Source organism: Manis javanica, chromosome 4 (assembly GCF_040802235.1).
Source record: "Manis javanica isolate MJ-LG chromosome 4, MJ_LKY, whole genome shotgun sequence".
Lineage (NCBI taxonomy): Eukaryota > Metazoa > Chordata > Mammalia > Pholidota > Manidae > Manis > Manis javanica.
Window position 1 is genome coordinate 146,242,377 of NC_133159.1, and position 26,186 is coordinate 146,268,562.

General features: G+C 40.4%; 1 protein-coding gene across 22 annotated transcripts in view; it reads left to right on the top strand.

The window, feature by feature from the left end:
* Positions 1–26,186, top strand: part of BCAS3 (BCAS3 microtubule associated cell migration factor) — a 632,290-nt gene that overhangs the window by 527,494 nt on the left and 78,610 nt on the right. Inside the window, exon 24 of one of the 22 annotated variants that reach the window (XM_073235303.1) lies at positions 2,791–13,234. The exons of the other annotated variants lie outside the window; for them this stretch is intronic. Coding sequence (XP_073091404.1) covers positions 2,791–2,954 — 164 coding nt within the window. The 3' untranslated portion in view covers positions 2,955–13,234. Of the gene's footprint in view, positions 1–2,790; positions 13,235–26,186 lie in introns of those variants that run through there. 22 annotated transcript variants of the gene reach the window in all.

Genomic DNA, 26,186 nt, shown 5'->3' on the forward strand with positions numbered 1-26,186 from the left:
TGATTAAGGTAGCATAGTGTAGTGGGTGGAGCATGGAATTTAGGAGCAATCAAATCATTCAAAATATGACTGTTCTACAATAAATGTGGGCCCTCCACTTCGCCTGTTTCTTCTTCTATACATATGTGAATAGCAGACCACCTCAAAGGAATCCAAGTGAAATGAATCTAAATAAATGAAATGACACAGCACAGTGCCTAGCATTAATAATAATACACTGAAGTCTCCCTTCCCATTTCCACTTTGGTTCAAACTGATCTTTTCTACCTTACCTCCCACATCTTCCTTTGATGAACCTATTGCTCATGCCAAATTCTAATTATTCATCATCCGTTGCGCGTGCCGTCTGCCTCCCCATGCCCGCATCTCTCACACACAGCTCCTTCTTTTGAAAAGCCCTCGTCATCAGTGTCCCTTCACACACATCTCTTTCGCCGCCTATAGAATTTCTACTCATCTTTAAAGGTTCAGATCAAACACCACTCCTCCTTGTAGCCTTTTCTGATCATTCCAATCAGAAATGCTCTTTCTCTGAGTCTGTTTTGTTTAATAATTACTTCCCTCATGTAGTACTTGCCATGTTTTGTCTGATGTTGTCTTTATATATATTGATTATCTCTTTCTTAGACTTTAAACTCATTGTGGAAAGGGATTGCAACCTTTTGGCTCTAGATATCAACATAATATGTAGCATGGTTCCTGAGAGGTTGCATGGCATTGCCAAACGAACACAAATTTTAGAGGCAGGCTTATCTGGCTTTGAATTTTGGGTCTCCCATTTCCTTACTAGCTGTTGGCCTTAGACAAGTTACTTCACCCTCTGAGCCTCTGTAAAATGTAGAAAATCATACCGAGTTCATGAATTAAATGAAAAAACATTCAGAGTGCTTGGCACCAAACAGGTGCTTAGTAAGTGTTAGATTCTTTCCCTTGCTCATAATAAAAAAATCTGTTAAGTAGAACAGCCATGATTTTCTAAGCAGGGGATTTATTGGTAACAGCTTCCATAGACTCCTCTGATATAATGGAGACTGGTATCCACTCTCTGGTTGATTTGGGAAGTCAGGTGTTGCTCTGTGGAAGAATCACAGAACACTAGCTAAATACTGACAACTGACTCTTCCATTCCATTCCAACGTATGGATTTGTATTTGTAATTCCCCCTAGATAAGATTTTACCATACCTCTTGATTTCATTAATCCATTCTAAACTGACAGATGTTCTGGTGAGCCTTGAGCTCTTGGGGATTCTTGTTTTCATTCCTGATTAAAAAATGAGTTTCCTTCTTAAACCCAAGGGTCTAAGTATACAGTGCCCTTCTCCCCTAAACAGCTTATTTGAATGCCAGAAGTAAACTTGTTATTCTCCACTGGATACTAAAGAAGCTTTCTAGTGTCTGAGCCCTTTCTAAAATCTCTCCTCTTAGGAGGCAGAAGTGTGATAGGGGATAGATGAGCAGTAGTACAGGTACTTTGTAGTTGCTTAGAAAAAGTAGTATGATCCTGACTTTTTTTATTTTGAAAGAGACTGGGGGGGAGTCAGCAGAACCAGTCTATGCTGATCTCTCTTCTTCTCTAGGGGACCTAGAAATTGAGAACACTGAATTTAGCCAGATAATGACCCAGAATTATGGTCAATGATCTGGTATTGTTTGTGCTTTGTTCTTACTAGAGTCCAGCTCTGTCCTTTATAGCGCAGCAATTGTCCAGGCCTGTTCATAGAGGCTGAGAACATCAGATCACCTGCTTAACACCGCAGAAGCTGAGGTTCTCCACTAAGTGGTGGTCCATTCTTAGGTTACTGGCTACTATGTGAACTGCTATTCCAGAAAGCACATTGGTCAGCAGGAGAATTGTAATGAAGCCACTGAAGTTTTCCACCCATGGGAACTGGTTCTCTTGTTTTTTTCCTTTCATCAGCCTGCCTCCAAGAAGAGGCTCATGTTCTTTCCCAGGCATGAGCCTTAGACCGGGCAGTTGTCCATTACTGGCCTAGGGCAGACATATTGGAAATCTCCCTAGACATCAGACACTTGCTATCACTTCTGCTTTCCTGTTGGCTGATCCTCCTACTGCTTCTAGGGGCACCGGAGGTCATCTTTTTCCTTAGAGGGTGTCACCCACGGCATCTTTACTGAACAAAACTATGGATTTGCTTTCTGTCACTTTAGACTGACATTAGCCAATGTTTATATGTGGGTTAACTTCTGTATGAGTTAAGCACTGTGCAGGTTGCCTCACACAGATTGTCATTAATCCTCCCAACAATGCTTTAAGGAATGTATTATTACACCCATTTTACACATACGTTTTGGAAAAGTCAAGCAACTTGCCTGAGTTGTTATATGCCAAAGCCAAGACTTAACTTCAAAGCCCTATTTTTCTACTCTGTTTACAGAAAGCTCAAAATGCCCCTGAAACTTTGAAATCCCTGTGGTATTTACACTAACATTATCAGAAATTCCCTGGATGTTAATGCAGTGATCCGAGTTGAATATGTAGAGACATTAGCCAGTTTGAAAACAGTTTATTTCCACAGTTTTATAAGAAAACCCAGAGAGCCCAACTAGGTTAGACAGATTGGAATTGAAAAGCTTAATTAAGAATCTTCATTTTAAGGTCATCTGTTTGTACTGACACGAGGTCTATGGAAAATGAGAGAGCCAGCATCATGTTTCTGAAATATGCAATTTTACAATGGGAACGTGTTATAAAACGCCCTGCCACTGTTGTTTTCCTTGGGATTTAGGGTGAGAGACATGAAGGCTGACAACTCTTTTCCTGTTGTAGGTCAGAGCTTCAAGGAACTCTGTAATCTTCCCACCAGCTTTACTCTCTCCTGGAACTCACGGGTAAAATTAGATGCTGGCTGGACTTCAGTAGTTGAGTTTGAAAGCTTTCAGAGGCCAAGTCAGACAACTGCGGCAGAGTGCTTTCTCACAGCACCACTTTGAGAGACACTTTGTGCAGACTAACATAGTTTGGTAAACTGATGAGTGTCTGACAATTCTGCCGTAAAACACCATTAATAACAATGCCCATGAGAGCAGAAGAAAATTCTCTTTGTGTGGTTAATCTTGGAAACAGGATAAGGCTTGATCTTCCTTTTACCAGTATGCTGCATTTACCTCTTGATGTTGCTCTACTATATGTGCACTGTTAAAATGTAAAAAAACACCTCTATTTGAGGGGTTAGATACTCACAAGTGGGAATTCTTTTATTATTCACATTCTAATTACTCTAGGAAGCAGACATGGTGGAAAGGGTGTGGGAAGAAATCATTTAGAGGATGAGAGCCCTCCCACACCAACATCAAACACATTTATCTAATTTGACACATTGTGCCTGGAAGCCATAGAAAGACACTGAGGTGCCCCCATCAAAATATAAAGAGCCAGAGACTAAAACCAGACTAGAAAGAGCCAACCCATTAGGGAAGTACCTCCCTGGGGAGTGGGTGGGCAGAGAACGGAGGTTGGATGGCAGTTATTAAAAACAACAAGCAAGAATATCTTCAGAGAGGCTGCTACCCAGGGAAATCCTCCTTCCCAGACTTAGCTGGGCAGGGGATAGTTAAGGAAAAGGAGTTCTGCTTAGTCTCTGCTGCAGGATGCTACCCCCCTGACCCTTTATAAGTCAGCCTTGCTTGATTACTCCTTTTAATTCAAGACTCAAAACAGCTTGTAAAGTTGTTTTTATCATCCCTTTCCAGATTGTGTGGGCCACACTGTAGCATGCGCTTTCCCTTTGTCCACATCTGTTTTCCAACCTCATTACTCTTCTGTTATTACATTCATTAAAAAAGAAAAAAGCTGTTTATATCTTTTCTGCATGTTTTACCCCCAGTCCCAAAAGCTAAAATGGTAAATCATGTGATGTTTGATGTGACCATCTCCACAATTTCTAGTATATGAATTGGTGGCAGTTTATGCAGGAATTGGTTGACTCTTACTGTTTAAATAGCTATACCCAAGCCAAGGCTCACAGCTCACATTAGGCTGTGTCAGTGTAGACTGTGATTGTCAACATGTGTCATTTCTATATTAGAATGTTATATTGTGCATTTCTGGGCACATAGCAGTAACATGACTTTTTTGGCAAATGTGACTCCTGAGCATTTTAATTTGAATATAATTAATTAAAGGAAAATGGAAGCTGGAAGGCATAGCTTTAGGATTTACAGTGGTTTTACTTAGTGCAGAGAATGCTATGAGAAATGAGACAAGGATGTCCCTTAATACCACTTCTATTCAACACTGTATGGAAGTACTAGCCAATGTAAGAAAGTAAGAACAAGAAGTAAGAGATACAAGAATTAGAAAGAGAGAAACATAGCTGACCTTATTTGCAAATGATAAGATTTTCTCTACAGAAAATCCAGGAGAATCAACAAGCTATTAGAATTAATAAGAGTTTAACAAAGTTGGATACAGAAATTGATGATGTTCCTGCATGCCAGCAATAACCAAGCAGAGAGGAGATCCTGTTTGCAATAACAATTAAAAGCACAAAGAAGCCTGAAATAATCCTTAAAAAAGATATGTAAAATGTTTATAGAAAAGTTATAAAAGTAAATTGAAGGGAGGAAAGAAGACCTAGATAAATGGATATAACATGTTCATGGATAAGGAAACTCAGTATATTAAAGTTGTCAGTTATCCTCAAATTAATCAAGAAATTGAAGTGAAATTCTTATCAAAATCATAAATAGATTTTGAGTAAGTCAAAGCCCTGGCACACACACAAGTATTTACTGAAGAGAGTTTATGAAGGGTCTGTTTACAAAAGTTTAGACAAAGCTTAGGGAAACCAAGAAACCAACAGGGGAAGGTGAAGCACCCTCAGCTATCAAAAGCAAGAAGCCTTCAGCACCCCAGGGCCAAGAACAGCAAGGGGTGGAACAGTGGTCAGAATCCAGAGAGTACGATACCTATAGCTTTAGGAGAAGCCCCCTGACAGGCCTTCTGTAGAGAAACAGCCACTGCCAACCTGGGCCCCATGGCAGGAAAGCCACAGGGGAAAAATATGTTGACTTATTTTTCCTCCTGCTCTTCATTCTCCTTCCATTGACTCTCACTGGCTGAACCCAGGATGAAGGGGCACTGTTGAGGCTGCACATCTGGAGGACAGCCTCATGGGGAGAGGGCAAGGTGGAGAGGAGTGCAAGGTAGGTCTGAAAGAGCAATCAGAGAATGTCCAGTGCAGGTTTATTCCATAGAATTTTTCAAGGTGATCTTGAACTTCATGTGGAACACCAAAGGGTCAAAACAGCAAAGAACAGTTTTGGAGAACAACAAATGTATTATGATTTTCTTTAGCATCTCATTTAATTTCTGTCTGCCAGATAATAAAATTGTATTATAAACTGTAATAGGACAGAATGTCATTGTTACAGAGATAGACAGTCAAATGGAATCCACATGTATGTGGAACTTGAAATATAATAGAGACAGCATTACAGATCAGTAAGTAGTGTAAGATGGACTAGTCAATAAATTGTGCACGGACAAATGCTTATCCATACAGGAAAAATTTAGTGCTTCATATTAAGATGGCATAATTTAAAACTTTGACCACAAGTGTTGGCAAGAATGTAGAATCTCATATGCTGATGGTGGAAGTATAAAATGGTATAATCATTTTGGAAGGGAGTTTTCAATATCTAGTAAAGTTGCATAGATTCTAGAGCCAGACTACTTCCTATCTAAAAAATGGATAGTAACAGAATCCTCATAAGGTTTTTGTGAGAAGTAAAAGTTAGTCAATCACCTAGAACAATGTTTGCCACAAAATAAGTACTATTTAAGTGTCATTTATTATCAATACTATTATTTCTAGGATCCTGTGGTTCCACCTAAACATGTAATCCACAGAAAAGTTCTGAGTTGTATAAAAGAAGACTCATAAGATAATGTTCATTGCAAGTGAACAAAAGAAGGGATTTTCTTGAAAAATCATGATATATTTATTATATGGAGTAGAAGTGAATGAACTAAAACTGTATGTAGTAACATAGATAAACCTTAAAAATAGATTGAGGAAAAAAAAACAGATTGTAGAGGAATAAAATTAGTAAGGTATCAGCAGGAGGGGGAAATGGGACTGGCATAAGGTACACAGAGATTTCATCTGTATCTTTACATCTTTAAAATCTTATAAATCCTTTTTAAAAACTCTGACCCAAAAAAGAGAGCTAAACAGAAAGTTATGGTCAGGTTTCTAAAATATGAAAGGGATATTAGACGTATGATATTAAGAAACTACTTTGCAGAGAGGTACAATCTTTGGAGGCAGACAGCCTGGGGTCTGGTCCACCTTTTTTTAATTAGCTGTGTCACCTTATATAAGATACTACCCTTTTATAAGATAGATAAATATAACTTACACAGGTTACCTCACAGGGATATTTTGACGTTAAATGAGATACTGTACATAAGTTCCTAGTGCCTGACACATAATAGATATTTGACAATTGTTGCATTATTTTCTCTCTTGTCCAAGGAAGAAAAACATCTAATCAACATTTTCCTTGGAAAATATCCTAGACCAAAATTCTGCCTCTGTGGGCCTGGTTTCTACAATCCTGTCTTGGCTTCAGTTCATGCTGATTTCGCAGAAGGATTGCCAGTTCATACCCAGACTTAGTGAAACAAGCTCATGTAATAAAGAAATGAACCTCAGGATCTCGCTGCATATATCATCATTCTTTTTACTCTATCAAGTAGTATATTTCACAGTGTCTGTGTGGTCCTGTCTTGGGCTTTGTGTATGAAAGAGTCTATCCTTTTATCCTAAAAACATCTTAGGCCATACTATTCTTTTAATAAGCACTTGTGAACTTACACCTTCTCTTGCTAAATGAGCTGGGAGCTACTTATTCTTTACCCACCCATAAAAGATATATGTCTTTATCTTGTGGAAGCCCAGTGTCACCTTTCAGAGCTACCAAACTGTTTCCCTTCCTCATCTCTAATGAGTTGCTGTTTGATTATTGTTTTTCTGGAGATAGGAAATCATATGAAAGTCTGTGTGGTCAGGGTCAGTTTCTACAGGGGGGAAACTTGTCCTCACTTTCATTAAAATTGTATCTATTCTAGGCAGTCCCCTTTGGATCATTAACAAGTAATTTGATGTTTTTCATATGAATACTTCTGCAGCAACCAAGATAGCAAATGAAGGATTGTGGTTTAGGATTTGACCTCATATTTGTCCTGGTATTTAAGGAGTTAGATATGACATTCAAGGCTAAAATGAGAAGCTATACAAAAGGCAAAGGAGACAGATAACTTTAAAAATTGAGAGGGGTTAGGGAAAAAGAGAGAGAGAGAGCTCTAAGCCCATTAGCGGACAAAGAAAATGACCAGTGTGTGGATTTTTAGAGGAAATCTTTCTTGCACGCTTCTCACAAGGAAACTCACCGTGAGCAATGCCATTTAAGGAAGGGGTTGGGAATGGAGAATTGGTTTCCAAAGGAAAGTGTGAGAAGCACCTTGAGTTTGAATGATTTAACACTAAACTTAGACCTGGTATCTGAGAAGCTATATCAAGGATGGAGAGATGAAACAAGAGTCCTCGGAAAATTTTCCTGTCTAGTATCCCCAGGGTTTACCAAGATGGCCCTGCATGTAGATAATTTTCTGAAACTGACATATTTAGGAAATCTTTTAAAAGATCTAATTGCTACAATAAGTGTGACTCATAGCCCTTTGCACCTTCTGTTGTTATGGAGCCCATCCCATGCCGTGTTAGAAATTTTCTGTAATCTAGCCTATTTAGTCTATTTTCTCCCACTTTGTAAACACCCTTTTTCCTTAGTTGCGAGTGTCTCCACCATTATTTGTTTCAATTTGTAAATTGCAGAAATGCTAGAATAAACAGTGTCCTCACACACGCACATCATCCATTGCCAGAGATTAACTATCTCCAGCCAGAGATACATTCAAATGGGGGGACACTCCATATAGTCTTTATAAAGCCAGAATTCCAAAAGCAAGACTCTTTTCTTCTTGTCCCCTGACTACTAGGGTAGGAAAGTTAATTTTTAAATTGCCACAGTGGTTGGTAAATGAAAAGATAGTAAGTAGTGATGTCAAGGCTTTTTTTTCTTTGGAAACTTAAACAAGAAATTGACTTGTCCCTCAGAAACATTCAGGGTCCTTACCAAGAGCTACAGTAACAGGGATCATGTCTTATTTATCTTTGAATTCCCAACACTTAGCCATGAGTGGTGGGTGAGTGGGTGAATAAATGAATGAATGAATGAATGCCATGTTGCCAAAAACTGTCATCCTTGGCAAGAAGCATGGGATGCCCGTGGGCTTACAATCTGATTGTGAACTCAAGGAGGGACGTGGAAAGGAGGCAAAACATGGAATTTTCCAGAGCCTAGCCGGGAAGGGCTGTGTTTGACTTGAAACATGACCGTAGGGTAAAGACTCTCCTTTGTTTTGTCTCCTCTGTGTCCACCACCTGTCCTAGATCAGTCTGTGTGTGTGCTCAGAGCTCACTGAAAACCCAACACCCCCACCCCCCAAAATGCTAGGTCATGTATCTCTTGAATATTTAATATCATGTCCTACATTTTGTGCCTGGAGAGAAACCATTACTCACGTGTAGATGTCACTCAGGCCACAGATCTTCTCTCATTCACTGATGATTCAGTGTCTCTAGTCATATTTGACTTTGAGTGCTGTTTGTACCTTTACTTGACTGTTTTACATTTATTTATTAATTCATTTTTCTATTCAATATTTTTATTAACTGAAGATTATCTTGACTACTCAGACATGAAAGTAAATAAGACATAAACTCTTATCTTCAAGATATATCGTCATTCCCATTGGGAAGGCAGAATTAGTAAATGATAGTGTCTGTCTATCCCTCTCCTTTTGTATCACTACCACTAACCCCCACCACCACATTTTTTAGTTTTCTTTTGCTTTCCCTTTACCAGATTCAAATTCTTAATTTTGTGGTAAAAAAAGCACTTAACATAAAATTTACCATCTTAACCATTTTTAAATGTACAGTAGTATTGACTTTATGCATATTATTGTGCAGTGGAGCTCTAGAAATTTTTCATCTTGCAAAATTGAAACTCTACCCATTGAACAATAACTCCCCATTTCCCTTCTGCTCCAACCCCCTTGTAACTGCATTCTACTTTCTGTTTCTGAGTTGACTACTTTAGATACCTCATATAAGTGGAATGATGTACTATTTATCCTTCTTAAATTTTTATTTGTTTTTTAATAGACTTTATTTTTTAGAGCAGTTTTTGGTTCACAGGAAACTTGAGTGGACAGTACAGAGAGCACCCATATATGCCAGCCCCACAAACTTTTATCTTCCTCCACTGTCAACATCCACACCAGATCATACCATTTATAATATAAGTAACATAGGTTTTGATTATAGAAACAGAACCACTTTGAAAAATTTTCTGTAATTCACTGAAGTTCTATGTCTCTAGTCATATTTGACTTTGGGAGGTGTTTGTACCTTTGCTTGGTAAAGAAAATTTTTTTGCTTGACGGAAAAAATTAAGTAAATGGAAATACATGTTATAGACTGGAAGACAATATTGTTAAGATGGTGGAACTCCCCAAACTGATCTACATATTCAGTGAAATCCCCATAAAAATCCCAGCTGACTTCTTTGCAGAAATTGGCAAGGCAGTCCTAAAATTCATACATAAAGTCAAGGGATGCAGAGTAGCCAAAATACTCTTTGAAAAGAAGAACAAAATTATAGGTTTCAATTACCCAATTGCAGAATTTACTACTAAGTTACAGTAATCAAGACAGCGTGGTCCTGGCATAAGGATAAATATTTAGATCAATGGAATAGAATTGAGAGCCCAGAAATAAACCTTCACATTTATGGTCGATTGATTTTCAACAAGGGTGCCAAGACATTTCTTTAGGGAAAGAACAGTTTTTTCAACAAATGGTGATGGGACGGTTATATATTCACATGCAAAAAAATGACATTGGACCTTCTACCTCATACCACATACAAACTTAGCTCAAAATGGATCGAAGACTTAAATATAAGAGTTAAAGCTATAAAACTCTTGGAAGAAAACATAGGTGTAAATCTTTGTGACCCTGGATTAAGCAGTGGTTTCTTAAATATGACACCAAAAGTACAAACAAAAAAATAGATAAACTGGACAACATCAAAATTAAAAACTTTTTTTGCTTCAAAGGACAATAACACAAAAGTGAGAAGACACCTCACAGAATAGGAGCCAATTTTTGCAAATCACATATCTGATAAGGGATTTGTATCTTAATATATAAATAACTATTACAACTCAATAATAAAAGGACAGATTGCCCAATTTAAAAATGAACAAAGGATCTGAATAGATAGTTCTGCAAAGAAGATAGACAAATGACTGACAATCATGTGAAAAGATGCTCAACATTATTAACCACCAGGGAAATACACCAGAGAGACTGAGAAAGGGAGAGTGAGCCAAGGGAGGCTCACTCCATACCCACTAGGATAACTGTAATAAAAAAGATAGATAATAGTAAATACTGATAAGGATGTAGAGAAATTAGAACCCTTAGGAATGCAAAGTGGTGCAGCTTCTTTGGCAAGTTGCCTGTCATTTCTTCAAATGGTTAAACATAGAGTTACTATGTGATGCAGCATTTCCACACCCAGGCACATACCCCAGTGAAAAGAAAGCATGTCCATACAGAAACCTGTACACAAATGTTCATGGCAGCATTAATTCCAAATAATAATTAGTGGTCATTCATAGGCAAGCAGTAGGAACTATTATCAACTGATGAATGGATATACCTAAAGTAATTGAAAGCAGGGATTCACACAAATGCTTGTACAACAATATTCATTGAAGCATTATTCACAATAGCTGAAAGATGGAAACAGCTTGAGTGTTCATCAACAGATTAATAGATAAAATATAGTATGTCCATGCAATGGGATATTATTCAGCCTTAAAAAGGAATGGAGTTCTAATACATGCTACAACAGAGATGAACCTTGAAAACATTTGTGACTGGAAGAAGCCAGATTGTAGGTTCCTTTTTATATGAAATATCTAGAATAGGCAGAATCTAGGGAGACAGAAAGTAGATCAGTTGTTGCCTGTGGCTGACGGGAGGGACAGGAAGTTGGGGAGGTGATGGTTAAGAGCACAGTGTTTCTTTTTGGAGTAATTAAAATGTCAAATAGATGTGGTGATTGTTGCATATTCTATGAATATATTAAAGCTGTTGCATTGTACCTTTTAAATGAGTAGAATGTATGGTAGGTGAATTATATCTTAGTAAAGCTGTTGTTTTTGAAAGGGGGCAACCTAGTATGACACACTTAATGGAACGGAAGCTCTTGTTTATTTCTTCTTTTTTCTTAAGTCAGTGATGCCCTTTGTGCAGGTGTGTGAGCAGACAAGGAGTTCCTTCCATTCCTTATCATTTGGGTTCTTATTGAATGGCAGCTTCTGGCTAGCCTGTTGTGGCTAAGAGATTCACTAGCCATTGTTTATATTTTACAGATTTTTCCCTGGAGCCCTCCAGAGGATATTTTTAAGAAGATTTTGGGTCTGATGTTGATGTAGCCTATTATCTGTTCACTTGTCCCCATCACCGCCATTTGGATAAGCACACCTGATCTTAATCCCTTGGAGGACACAGAGTTCAATTCACCCTGGTGTAGCCCACAAACCATATTTAAAGTAGTGGGCCAAGCCGTTGGGCCTCCATGGTGAGGTGGCACTGACCCCTCGCTTGGGTTAAAAAAAAGCCAGGCAGGTAACTACAATCCACGCTGGGCTCGGCTGCGCCAGGCCAGCCGGACCTATGTGCCGGTGCAAGTCCACTGAGCCTCCCTTGGCTCACTCGTTCTCCCTTTCTCAGTCTCTCTCTACATTAACTCTGTATTTAGCTTGGCTCCAGAGCTATGAGTACTTTTTTTTATGTTATTCATCTCCAGGGTAATTCGCTCCCCACTGTCAGTGGAACTCAAGAAATCCTCTACTTCTCTTCAGAGTAGAGTTGTGAGGGATCTCAGAAGTTTTACAGTCCAAGTGCCCTCTTTACACATGAGCACCCTGGATGTCCAGAAAAAGACAGTTGCAGTTTGTTAAAGTGCAGGAGGCTGCTGGATGCCATTGAATCCAGGGACTTATATAGGTAAAATAAATACTTCATAGCTTTTAATCCACACTGCCAGGGGGATGGAGGAGGAGTCACAGATTTACATGTGAAAGGGAATGTAAGGTAGTTGGCATGGTAGAAAGAATATCTAATTTGAAATTAGGGCATCTAGGTTTGAGTCACAGCTCTGCCACATAAAGATTTTCTGCATCTGGGGTAAGTAACTTAAGTTTTCTGAGCTTCAATGTACAGATCTATATAACAGGAAGAAATCAAGGTTCCTTCTAGGAACCTGTAAAGATTTGATCAAATGATGAAAAAAGCTTCTTGTAACTTGGCACAAAAGGTGTGTTCACATGAGAAGATTGGTACTGTTTGTGTGTGTGTGTTTGTGTGCATCCTGCTGGAAGTGGCCCCTCCAGTACATTCTTGTGACAGATGAGTGTTTACCTGGGCAGTACCAGAGCCAGGGGTTCCACCAGCTCTCCTCACATGTGGCTGCTCAGTTGGGCAGCAGAGATGGAGCCATGTGGGTATACCTGGACCTTTAACAGACTGAAGCCTTTTTCTGGCAAGTCTCAACTCATTGGCCCACTTTATTCCCACGGTATCTCAGCTGTTCAAATAGGTCTTACATACTGTACAACAAAAATAGAAAATTAGGCACAAAATGGTATATAGTGAAAAGTCATCGACCCCTGTCTCCTAGATTTTCCCCAAAGGTAATCACTGTTACCAGTCTGTCAGTGCAAGGATATTCTGTGTACGTCTTTATGTCAAAAGGACACCCTACTATGCATAATATTTTGTACTTTAGTTTTATCATAAGTCAATATATCTTGGAAATTTTTCCTTTTTTAATATTTATGGTTTTTTCTCATTTTTGTAGACAATATAGTTTTTCATTGCAGTGGTTTTCTATAGTTTACTTAGAACCCCCTATTGCTGGACATCTAATTGATGTTCAGTCATTTATCATTCTAAACAATGCTGAAGTAAATATCCTTTTAGAATTTTAGACATTTGTTTAATTGTAGCTGTTCAGTTAGTTCCCAGAAGTAAAATTTCCAGGTTAAAGGGTATGTGCATCTATAATTTTATTTTCTACTGCCAAATTTTCCATCATAGTTGCTATACTATATAATACATATGTACTGGAAGTATATGGCTGTGTTTGTTTCTCTACACATTTTCAATACAGTATGTTACTTGAAATTTTTTCACATATTATGTGATTTTTTTAGCTTTGTCTATCAGATAGATTCAATGTGATATTTCATTGTAATTTTAATTACACTTAGATTTTCATTGAGCATCTTTTTCTCATTTAAATTCCATATTTTTTCATGCTCTGTTCATGTTCTTTGCTCATTTTTCTATAGTTGTTGGGTTATTAGTCTTTTTTATCATTAATCTACAATTACATGAAGAACATTATGGTTACTAGACTCCCCCCTTCACCAAGTCCCCCCCCACAAACCCCATTACAGGCACTGTCCATCAGCGTATTAAGATGCTGTAGACCCACTACTTGTCTTCTCTGTGTTGCACATACCTCCCTATGCCCCCCCCACATTATACATGCTAATCATAAGGCCCCCTTTCTTTTTCCCTGTCCTTATCCCTCCCTTCCCACCCATCTTCCCCAGTCCCTTTCCCTTTGGTAACCATTAGTCCATTCTTGGGTTCTGTGATTCTGCTGCTATTTTGTTCCTTCAGTTTTTCTTTGTTCTTATACTCCACATATGAGTGAAATCATTTGGTACTTGTCTTTCTCCACCTGGCTTATTTCATTGAGCATAATACTTTCTAGCTCCATCCATATTGTTGCAAATGGTAGGATTTGTTTTCTTCTTATGGCTGTATAATATTCCATTGTGTATATTTACCACATCTTCTTTATCCATTCATCTTCTGATGGATACTTAGGTTGCTTCCATTTCTTGGCTATTGTAAATAGTGCTGCGATAAACATAGGGGTGCATCTGTCTTTTTCAAACTGGGCTGCTGCATTCTTAGGGTAAATTCCTAGAAGTGGAATTCCTGGGTCAAATGGTATTTCTATTTTGAGCTTTTTGAGGAACCTCCATACTGCTTTCCACAATGGTTGAACTAATTTGCATTCCCACCAGCAGTGTAGGAGGGTTCCCCTTTCTCCGCCAACATTTGTTGTTATTTGTCTTTTGGATGGTGGCGATCCTTACTGGTGTGAGGTGATATCTCATTGTGGTTTTAATTTGCATTTCTCTGATGACAAGCAATGTGGAGCATCTTTTCATGTGTCTGTTGGCCATCTGAATTTCTTCTTTGGAGAACTGTCTGTTCAGCTCCTCTGCCCATTTTTTAATTGGATTATTTGCTTTTTGTTTGTTGAGGTGCATGAGCTCTTTATATATTTTGGATGTCAACCCTTTATTGGATCTGTCATTTATGAATATATTCTCCCAGGGTTATTAGTCTTATTCATATTGATTTGGAGAAACTTTCTCCATACTAAGCAAATTAGCACTTTATGTATCATAGGTACTACAAGTATTTTTCCCAGTTTGTCAGTTTTTTAACATGTTTGTGATACTTTTTAACCATGCAATATTTTGAATTTTTCTGTTTGAATTTATCAGTAATTTTTAATGGTTTCTAGGGTTTGTGTTGTATTTAGAATAATTTTCTCCCCTTCTCTGTTGACTAAAAGTTCTCCTCTGTTTTTATGATGAATCTTCACTTTCTTCTCTCTGTTACTTCTTTTCTACCAGAAGGCTACACAGGTAATAGATAGTCAAGAATTTTTTTCCTAATTCACTATTTCAATTTAGACTGTTTCATGTAACAGTGGAAGAAACTATTGTGATGGTTGCCTCACTCCATTTTATGAATTTGGATTCAGAAGACCTCATTGACTAACTATGATATATACATGCCAGTTATCTACTGTGTATCTGCCTCTTGGATTTTTGTGAATATCTAATAAGTTAAATGAAATAGTATATGAGAAAGTGCTTTTTACACTGTAAAAGAATTATTCAGGATTGTTTCTCAGTGGCCACATTCATACTTTTGTTGAGGGTATAGCTCGGGGTAGAACATTTAACTACATACATGCTTTTGTTATTTTTCTCCCTAATTGGTCTCAGGTTTGAAATAAAATTTGTCTCTAGGAAAAAGTAAACCTCATAAATGTGAAATTTCCTTTATGGCTTCTCTGGCAATATTTCACCAATGTAAAGTCTTTACTCAGCCTCCTGGTTGGGAGCTGAAAAAGGAGGAGGAGATTGAGCCTTTAGTGAGAAGTTATCACTAAGTATCCAGACGAGTGACTTCTAATAGTTGGATGGTTGGAAAAAGTGGGCGAGGCATTTGGTTAATATGCAAAGACAGAGAACCTAGTTCATTTGGGTTGTGCTAAAAGAATTCAAAGGCAAAATCTTTTGAGAACTAAAGTTGGTTTACTCTTAGACATATGTGACTTCCTGTGCCAGCAAGGGAAAATTCCCTAGCTTGACCTACAAAGGCTCCAAGGACATGTTAAATGCCCAAGTTATAGAAAGTTAAGGTTTGGATTTGTCCTTGTTAATAAAATAGAAGAGCTGGGTTGAATGAAAAAAATGGAAGCCTGTCAACACAGAGTACTGTAGATCAAACCCTTCTAGAAGTTTCTATACCTCAGTTTGAGAAGAATCAAACACTATTAATTTTGTTTCCATCCTGGTTTAATGAGTTGGCCAAAATATACCAGCCCTTTACCTAAAATGTAAAAGTTTAAACATTTTTTATTGAGGTAAAATTTTCATACAGTGAAATGCACAGATCTTAACTGTGTCATCAAATGAATTTTAACAATTGGATAGATAGATAGAGCTAGGTATATATTTGTGATCCCGCCCCCACCTTTAAAATGAAAAAGACAGCAGCCCATGGCATTGCATCTGAATAATACTCTGAAGTTGTATTGTTGTAATACAAGAAGTTGTGATGGTTGCCTCACTCCGTTTTTGCTCCTTTATGTGTGTCAAAAACAGCTGAGCCACTGGGACATTCAGTGGTGCTGCCTAGTCCTTTCAGAGATTTTACTTTTTTTTTTTTTAATACTAAGGGGACCATTGTTGCTGAATCTATTTAGTCTTGGTTTCCTATGATTGATCCACCAGGCATTTATTGCACACCCACTCTAGACTAGAATGCAGGATTGACTCAGTGAAAATGTTTACTTCTCTAATTAAAGCAGAATTAAGATCTGAACTCAGGTATTTTATATTGTATTTGTTCCATTCTCTTTATCCTTACTTGGAAGGAGACAGAGATGACCAAGGGCTGGCCAAGCGAATTTAGTGGGGATTTTTACCAAAATGAAGTTAAAAATAGATAGATTTTTTAGTGGTTGGAACCGAGAAGTAGAGTTCCAGTCAGAAGTTGAACTCGCTCGCCTGGGCCGCTTTAATGCACTTTCGGTGCTGTGATCCGCGTCCTTGCCGCCCTCTGCTGCTTCTGGCGCCTGGAGTTAGCAGTGCAGTTCACAGCTGCGCTTCTTTGCTCTGTTTTCCTTTCTCGGGCTGAGCTTCAGAAAATGCTGCTTAGGCTTCACCCTACTGGCTTTTCCACCTTCCTGGGCATTCATGCGTTCCTGTGGGGCCATGCCAGTTGTTGTAAACCCGGGAGGAGGAGCCATCAGATAAGTCCTCCACCCTCCTGCTCACCAATAAAGTGAGGGATTTGCGCAGCCATGGCAGGGCCCTGAACAGTGACCCCAGGCCGCCTCAGAACGGGCGGCAGAGGCGTCCCCAGCATCCCGCTCTGTGCCCCGCCCCTATTCACTGAGGTGGGGGGGACGAGTGCCCGCCCCAAGCCTTGTCACCACGTGCTCTCCTGGCTCTCTGGTCTGAAGGCTTTGGAAGCCTTGTTGCCTTAATCTCCCTCTTCTAAGTCTCTACTCAGACTAAACGGCTCTCTCCCAGCCTGCGGCCTGGCTCTGACCTTGGGACCTTTCCTGCCCCCTCCTGACTCAAACCAGCTACCCTGGAACTGCCTCAGCCTCAGGAGACCAGGCGCCACATGAACCAGAGAAATGGAGATTATCACCTAACAGCTGAATTGGGTTCCTTGGCTTTCCCATCCTCCTAGGTTGTGGTTTGTCTTCTTAAAATACAGACAAGGAAGAGAAACAAATACGGTATTTAGCGTCTGGCAGAGTAGGTGCTAATAATTGTGTAAAAGAGAAAGCCCAGTGCTGCTTGTCCAACCCAGAGTAGCCCCCAGGTCTGAACTTATCTTTGTTTTCTGCTGATTTCCAACAGGTGTTAGTTACCCTTTCTTGGCCGTAAAGTAAGGAGCTCTGTGTGTTTGGTTCGGTTTACCCATAGGCTCTAGACTTGACTGGAGGATTGACTCAGTGAAAATGTTTACTTCTCTAATTAAGCGAATTAAGGTCTGAACTCAAAACTGTCTTGGGCTGTGCTAAGCATAATTGAGATGCATGGGCTTTGTGTAAATAATGTACTTCTAATTGGCTTTGATTAAGTGCAAATTAGGATCACACTTCACTCCAGTGTGATTTACATTCCTAAGCCCTTTTACTAACTGATGTAGTGTGGGTGGCCGATAAAGCCTGTTTGTCCTGGGTATGGGAGAGCTAGGGGGAAGTTGGCAGCTTTCTAAAGGTAAAGAGCCTGTGGCTCAGACTCCTGCTTGTGACATGTCCTTTCCATTTCTTGTCCCTGACTTTGGGCCAATCAGTTTTAGTCCTCTAAATCCTAGAGCTCCACCACTTACTTCTTGATTTTCAAGACCTGGAAAACTTGTCTTTAAAATAAGAAAAAAAAAAAAAGTCAAGTGAATATTGGATTTTACCTTGTGGAAGGAACCTCAGACTTAAACACCAGGGCTTGGCTGTTAGAATATTGTGACGCCTCTGTTACTTGTTGGCTAGAAATGAGTCTTTGCAATTGGTCCTTTGAAGTTGGTGAGTCTAGTTAGGGGTGTGACAAATTCTTCTTGCTCATAAATTATCTGAATCTGCATTTGAAAGTCATCAGGATGAGAATGACACAGCAGTAGTTGGGTTTATGTCAGCGTTGGCTCTTACTCCTGGGCGGGTGACGCCTGGCATGTGGAAAGGCCTCTGGTTAGTGCAAGTGTGGTAAATGAGCCACCAGAGGAGGACTGTGACATGGTGTTTATGACCCCATAGGCCATCGACCTAAGAGGGTTTCTCCAGATTTTCTCACATTAGCATGCTGCTGCTTGGTGTGGCACCAAAAGAATAACATGACAAAATGGGGATTTTCACACTAACAGAGAGCGCTAACAGTGTGCCAGGATCTGTGGAAACGCTGTTAAGAGGTGTGATATGTTAAATGCTCACTTTACAGCCTGGTGAAAGAGTTGCCCAGAATATCACAGGCACTCCTTGAATGTGTCACCTTCAGAGAAGGTTGGATTGTAAATATGCTTTGGAATCTAAACTCTTCCCTGGGCCTGTTTGAGTGAGAAGGCAGCATATTTAGACAAATTACACTCTAGAAATCCTGGCCAGAGTGAGGAAAGACAGAGAAGGCATCCTAGGCCCTTTAAACTACATCCATTCATTCATTCATTCAGTAACTGCTAGCGGGCCACCTACTGAGCCAGACACCAGAGAGATAACTAGCAATAATCCATGGACTCTACCCCAGAAGAGCTCTATCAAGTTGGGGAACAATTCTGTATGGAGCTAAATTACAACCAAATGTGGTGTGTGCAGTGTTAGAAATAAGGAAGCAAGCATATGGTGGCAGGCTGTCAAGAGGGAAAATTCGCTGCCATACTGCATTGGTTCAGAGCTTGCAGTCAGCTGGAGGGCCGTATGCTGTTCCAAAAAAGTGCACTTGCTGTCCCTGGCACTTGAATAGGACTGGCACATGACTTTATGAAGAAAAAACAGTAATAGCAACAGTACACCAATTAAGAACATTCATCCAGCACGCAGTGCGTGCCAGGTACTGTCCTAAGGGCTTTTGTTCCTTGTCTCAGTCAAATCTTCACAGCATTAGATAGGTACAATTACTATTCCTATTTTAAGAGGAGTAAACTGAAGCTTGGAGATTAAGTAACTTGCCAAAGATAGGACCCAGGACTCAAACTCAGGTCTGACGTCTCTGTAGCTCTAGCTCCCAACCACTGTCGCTCTTCATCAAGGTGTAAGTGGGCTGTCAGTTGGAAGCTCCAGGCCCTGGTGCTGACTTGCTCACCAGTTGGCTGTGAGCTCTTGAGCAGGGGTGCTTCCTATCTCTGCCATGGTTCCTTCCCAATGCCCACCGTCCAGTGATACACTCAACTAGCTTCTTGAATCACAGAAAATACAGGGGCAAAGGCTAGGGAAAGAGTAAGATTTCTGCTGCTTGCTGGTGCTACTATCAGTTGTGAGTTTTGTGACCTTGACTTGCCATCGGCCAGCACTCAAGTAAGTGATATTGATCTTTGTCTGTCTTCTTGACCTGTGTACTTGATTCCAGAAAGCCTCTTAAAGTGGGGCTCTGTATCTTCCTTTGTCAGGAGAGGCCCAGGCAGCAGGGGCCCAAGGTTATCGAGTACAAGGGCTCTGTTGGCAGGGCCCTCTCTGCTGCAGACTGTCCTAGGTTTAGATCAGCATGTACTTTCTGCTTCAGGTCCTGTTGGGACTTGATGCCACATGCAATGCTGTCATCCTTTAACAGACGCAGTTCAGTCCAAGACCTTGACTCAGCTAAGTTCTCCTTCACTCCTGGTGGGTTAAGAGGAGTGCTTCTTGTCTGAATGATAGACACAAGAATCCAAGTTTGAGGAAACCACAAACTGTGGCCTACCAGAGGGCCAGGAAATTTCCCTGCCAGTTTTAAATGGAGAGATGCGTAGAAGGGGGCTACCACCTCACCTGCCAATGCTCTCGAGAGGACTGTAGTCAGCCCTGTACCAAAACCCACCAAATCCTGCTCAGGCCCAGATAGTGGCTGATGTTGTGCATGTCCCTTGATGTCAAAGGGAGCCTTGGACCAGAGGATTGGGGTTTGGAGCATAGGGGTAGAGGGCGAGGACATAATGCTCGTAGTATGTATCTATCAACCAGTAAAATGTCTGAAGTTTCTCCTGTCAGCTCCATGGCATCAATCCTTCAGCCTGGGCCCGGCTGCCCCGCCAGCACACACCAGGAGGGTCCTTCCATTGCCCCTTTAGTCCACTTGTTGGAACAACTTGTTCTGGGCTCTTAATATAGCCCAATCCTTCTAATCACATTCTGGAACTTTGACTTTGCCCTTCAGTTGTATTTCCAAGTATAAGCACCACATAGGAGAGAGTGCAGCCACCGTGACTCAGCCGGCTCACGCGGAGGCGGGGAGAGGGTGCTGAACCTGTAAGTTCTCACTCATGAAAAGGGGCTTCCCTTCTGAGCATTTCCAAACATTTACAAATGAGCCCAGTTTGGTTTTTAGCTTCTTTTTGGCTCTTTGCTTATAATTTCCCAGTATCAGACTCCATGCGCATTACTGCAATGTGAAACCACTCTATCCTCTGAAAACACATCAACTGGCTTTAGTGGGTGTGCTGTCTGCTAGCAGCTAAAGGGTTAAAAGTTTTAGCCGGCAGACTGGCCAGCAGGAGTTAGTGGTGTGGAGTAAGAAGGACGCCAGGCTGTCTCTAAACTTTTTGGCCCTCCCCAAGTACAGAGATGAAGGAAGAGCCTCTATAAATCACTGGAGATTAGAGACCCTGTTCTTGCCGACTCCGCAGGGTTGCCCTGCTTAATGTCAAAGCCTCACATATTACTTTAACAGCACTCCTTTTCTTTATTAAATCCACTTTGAAATAAAAAAAAAAATGATGATCTTTCCAGTAAGGGGGAGAAGGCTAAAAGGATTTAGAAAGTATCTGCTGTGTTACATTACAGAGACTAATAACTGTTTAGGGAGTAAGTAACATTTTTGCACCATCTTAAGCTATAAAAGTAAAAAGATATATAAAGTTCTTTCCTTTAAAATCAATTTGTGTGAGCATTTATTTTGCCCCATGCCCTTGCCTTCAGGTTCCTTCAAAGTGTGAGTGCAGAAACGGGGAACAGGAGGTGCGGGTGCTCAAGGCCAAACGGTCTGAGAACTCACTCTTAGAGGAATTGTTCAGAAACTAGGGTATTTACTTGAATAGAGAGAAAGAGTGTGTGTGTGTGTTTGTGTGTGTGTGTGTGTGTGTGTGTGTGTGTGAGAGAGAGAGAGAGAGAGAGAGAGAGAAGGGAGCATGGGAGGGAGTATGTTGGTGGGAAGAATTCTACTTTTATACTTGAAGAAAAAATGCAAACTTTGCGTTACATTGGAGGCTGGGACTAAGCTTATCGCCTTCATCTAACTTTAATGAAGACATATTTTAAGCAGCTGCACCCATGTCAGATGTCATATTTTGGCGCAAAACTTCCACCTTCTGAATGGGCGGTTTCTCAAAACTAAGAAGTTGATAGTAATTATAAACTAATTGGGGAACTCTAGGCAAAAGTCTGATTGTCACAAAACTTAAGTAAAAAACTAAATTTATATATTTGAAATAAGAGTGGCCATGAATTGATCATCATTAAAGCTGGTGAAATGTAGATGGGGTTCATCATACCATTTTCTCTGTTTATATGTTTAAATTTTTTTCATAATAAAAAAACATCAGTTTGAATTAAGTACTTAACATTCAGTAAAAAAGAAAGTATGCAAACCAGTGTGAGCTAAAATGTTAAATCACAAATTATAGTTTTTGTATTTATATTTTCAAAGTGATCTTAAGATAAAGAAAAGCTGCACAGAGAATTTGAGCACTAGTAATTATTTTCCTACCCATTGGAGCTTGAACTTTCTGGTTTTTTTTCTCATTTATAGTCAAATAGCCATTACTTAAATAAAATTATTTCAAGAAGGTAGGATTCCATCATTAAAAGCCCAATGTGATCAAGAGACTTTTTCAGTTTGTGTGTTTTAGCCAAGCACCTACAAGCTAGTCCATTTTGTTTTCAGTGTTTCACTTGTTTATTCAGCAAACATTTCCTGAGCTACTACATCCCAGTGATAAAAAGCTGAATAACCTGGGCTCCCACTCTTGAGAAGTTAGTCAATGGATACAAAAATACAGGTTAAATATACAGTAGGCATGAACCCTTAAAACTAAACAAAGGCCACTTTGAAATGTTGGGATACTCAATGTAAAAAAAGGGAATTGTGCTTTCTTTCTGTAGCCCCCAGAAGAGTTCTACTTTTATACTTAGAGAAGGACTGTGAGATTGGAGATCATTAAGGAACCCTCTTTGAGCTGATGTCTAGGTTGGTATATGGTGTTATTTCCATATGCATTTTGAAGTTTGGAAGAGAGTTCACACCTTTAAAATATGATTCATATTTGCCAGGAAAAAATGGCTTGTTTTGAAGGGCTTCCCATCCAAACAAGATGCAGCTTTTGATTCTGACAAACAGCTTGACGGTGTCCCCTCTGCAGACTCCTGACACAATGAATCACGGTTCTTCATTTATGGCAGTTTGTGCTTTGTGGATGCTTTCGTGTGTTTAGGATGGGTGCCCAGTTTTAAAGTAGCTGTTCTTAAAATAGCTGGAAATGGATGTGGAGTTCAGGTTTGGTTGCAGTGGAATTGGTGGCTCTTGTGTGTGTTTATATGTGCACGTTTTCAAGGCCATGGGCTGCCTGTGCTCTGTAAGCCTGTGCTGTAGCGGTTTACACAGGGGCCGTTTTGACCAGGAAAGAAAAGGCACGTAGGATGAGGAGGAAGCGGGAGGGAGGATTTCATCTAGTGATCCTGGAACAGTTGCTCAGACCAGCATTTAGTGTTTTATTAGGAGAGAACAACTCTATAAAAGGAACAAGCGGTTCAATCATTATAGAGTGGGGCGACAGGAGGCAGCTGCCAGCGTGACTTTGAAAACCCTTTCAGATCCTAAAAGAGTTGCCACATATAACGTGCTGCAGCTGCTGGGATCACTTAGGAGAAATGCAGAACTTGGCACCCACTCACCCCTTCAGAGGATAGGATTCTAGGATCACCCCAGTGTTTTCTTTAGATGAGTTCCAACCCCCCAACCCCCACTTCCATTCTTTGCCACTGAACTTTCTCACAACAGTGCTTGTAGTTCTCATTTTTTTCAGGTAGGTTAGCAGAGAATTGAGAGAGTAGGACAGTTCCCAGGTTTGACTGTTTGACTGAAAGTAAATTGGTGGTGGATGCAGGGGAGGGTCCTGTATGCTTGGGAATTGGGTCCGTGAGCCCAGCCTGGGAGAATACAGAGGGTTCCCAATTGTGCACCCTGTATTTGTACTTGATGAACAAGTTATGATAGCCTTGCAAACTCTCACTTTTACATGATGTCATGTAAGTAACAAAGTATGTGGATTTCAATTTTTTTAAAACTGCCTTGGGATGTCTGTTTTTCATCAGTACATACAGAGTATTTGCAAAGTTGAACTCAGTGATTAAACATCTCCAATTAATTCATATAAACTTAAGCAATAACCTTTAATTATATACAGCAGAAAAAATCATTTATTGGGAGTCATTTTTGACAAATGTATTATTTGACATATATATAAGATCTTTGATAAAGACTTCTCAGAGTATAACTGCCAATTACCTCTGAAATTTGGCAACCAGAGGAGTTTCTGTGAACTCATGCTCTATGAGCAAGCTCAGAGACCACCAGTGTATTAACGAAATACATTACTGATGTCATCTTGAAAGAAATGTGACCCCAACCTCACTGGGGAAAAAATGGAAAGAAAATTAGGGGATGGTGGGAAGTAGTCACAGTTTCTTATTTAGAAGGGATATTAGAAATCCTTTAGGCTGGAAATCTCATTTAAAGTTAGAGAAAAATCCCCCTGCCCCTCCAGAAGATACTGATAACTTCTTTTCTAGTCCCCACCTCAATTTGAAAATCATTCCCAGTCTTACTGGGAGAGATGCATATCTCCCAGATATGCTGAGATGGAGGGAGAAAAGTTAAGAACCACTAATATTTAAGCTTTCTGACTGATTTTTAAATGAGCAAACTAGGACTCAGAGAACTCCTATAGAAAAAAGCCTGAACAAGGTCTTACTCGGTCATAACCTGAACCAGGCATTTCTAAGAAATCAAGTCACAGTCCTCATGGAGTTCCCAGGTGACTAGGGGTCGACAGTGGTCAAGGAGGAAAGAATAATTACCATGTTATTGATGAGATGATATGAGTAACTACAAATGGTCACAAGTTTAAATTCCATTATGTGCAGCAAGTTGAGACGTCTGCTGAAAGTAGCAACTCATTTTGCTGGAAAGTCAGTTGTGTCCATGGTCAAAGTAATTAAGTAAAGTTAAGTAATAGATTAGAACATTTTGTTCTTATGCCTTCCAGTCACCAAAGAAAGCTGTTACTTAAAAAGAAAATAAATGTATGTATCTAAGAGATGCCCAACAACTATAGTTAAACTCATAATGGAGTTACTCACTGTGTTTGAAAAGAAACCTGAAAGGTAATAACATCAGTGTTTTCTGGGCCCACAGGTAGCTGGGTGTAGTATCCCATCCTGCCCTCACAGGTCCCTTTACCTCTTCATTTGAGGGATGTGGAACTCCTCCCCAGCATAGGAAGAATCATCTATCCAAAGTGCCTTTAGAGGTTTGATTAAGCCATACAAGGGGGAAGCAGAGTCATGCTACCCACAGCATGGCATTTGGAATTCCTTTTGTTATTAAAAAATTCCACACTGGTAGTATGAATTTGGGGAATCTGAGGAGGGGTAAGAAATGGAGAGCTTTCACCTAGTGCTGGTCTAATGCAGTGCTTCAGGTGTTGGTGGGCAAATAGCTCTGGAAGGAAATTCAGCATTCACACTTGGACTTCAGGCCTAGGCTGGGTGACAGAAATGCCTGGTCCCTTTGGGGACTCCTCTGCTCCGTCTCTCCTGTGCCCATATTTGTCAGAATTCTCCAGATAGTCTGTCCCTTAAACACAGTCAGACAGCTCCATTCCTTTCTTCCAGCCTCTGTCCTTATCCCATTTGATGGGATAGAGCCTGCGTTTGAGACAGCTGGCCTTGAGGATAAGATGAATCTTTTTCAAACGTCGTAAGACAGTTTCTACTGAGACTTTTGGTTCATTTCTCACTCTTGAGGTCTGCCCCTAAGGCAGTTCTCTCTGCTCACAGCGTGGCGGACTAGGTGAGCATTTAGCCACCTCAGTGATTCAGAAAACAAAGACAGGTCCACCGGCATGACCAAGCCTTTGATGGCATCACCACTCAAGATTATGGTTGACAGGAAGGTCTTGGTATCACTTTATGGAGGAGACAAGCTGAGAAGCCCCGCTTCTAAAAAGCCCCTGCTGGGTGATGAAGTCTTGACTGGGGAGTGCACTCCCCAGTGAGGCTTATCTCTGAGCCTTTGGAGGCCACACTCCCTAATAAGCTGCCTGCGACGGGCAGTCCAGACAAGGAGCTCCCTTTACGTGACTCACAACTGCTGGAATGATCGTGCTGGATTACTAGCCAGCCTAGCTAGCTACCCCTGTCTTCCTTTCTAAACTGAATTCTCAAGTGAAGAGGTTTATAAGGAGCAGGTGATGGCGGCGAGGAGGTGTTGGTGACAGAGACTTCTGTGATAGCCGTCTGGCTCCTGGGTGAAGGGAGGGGGAGGGGGCCTCAGTCTCTGAGACCTGCGGTGCCCAGCATCATCCCCAGGGCAAAGGGCAGACTGAGAGCAGGTTCAGGAGAGTGGCTGACCCTCTGCCACTGGGGTAGTGGAAAGAGCACCTCTGCTATGAGATCGCTGCTGCCAAGAGCCGCGGTGGTGGCTGAAGGGTCTTCTGTCCAGTTCCTCATGTGCTATGGGAAACCTGTTCCTGAGGCCACTCAGCTCAAGACTAGGCTTACTGGACATCTGTTGTTGCCTTTTGAAATTTCTGAAGATCATCACAGTTTCAAGCATAACAGTTGCTCAGATAGCTCCTGCCCTAGCCCAGGAGGGTCACGAAAAGTTCCTCTTGCTCCTCTAAAAATGACTTTTGTTTTGCTGATAATATTTAGTAAAGT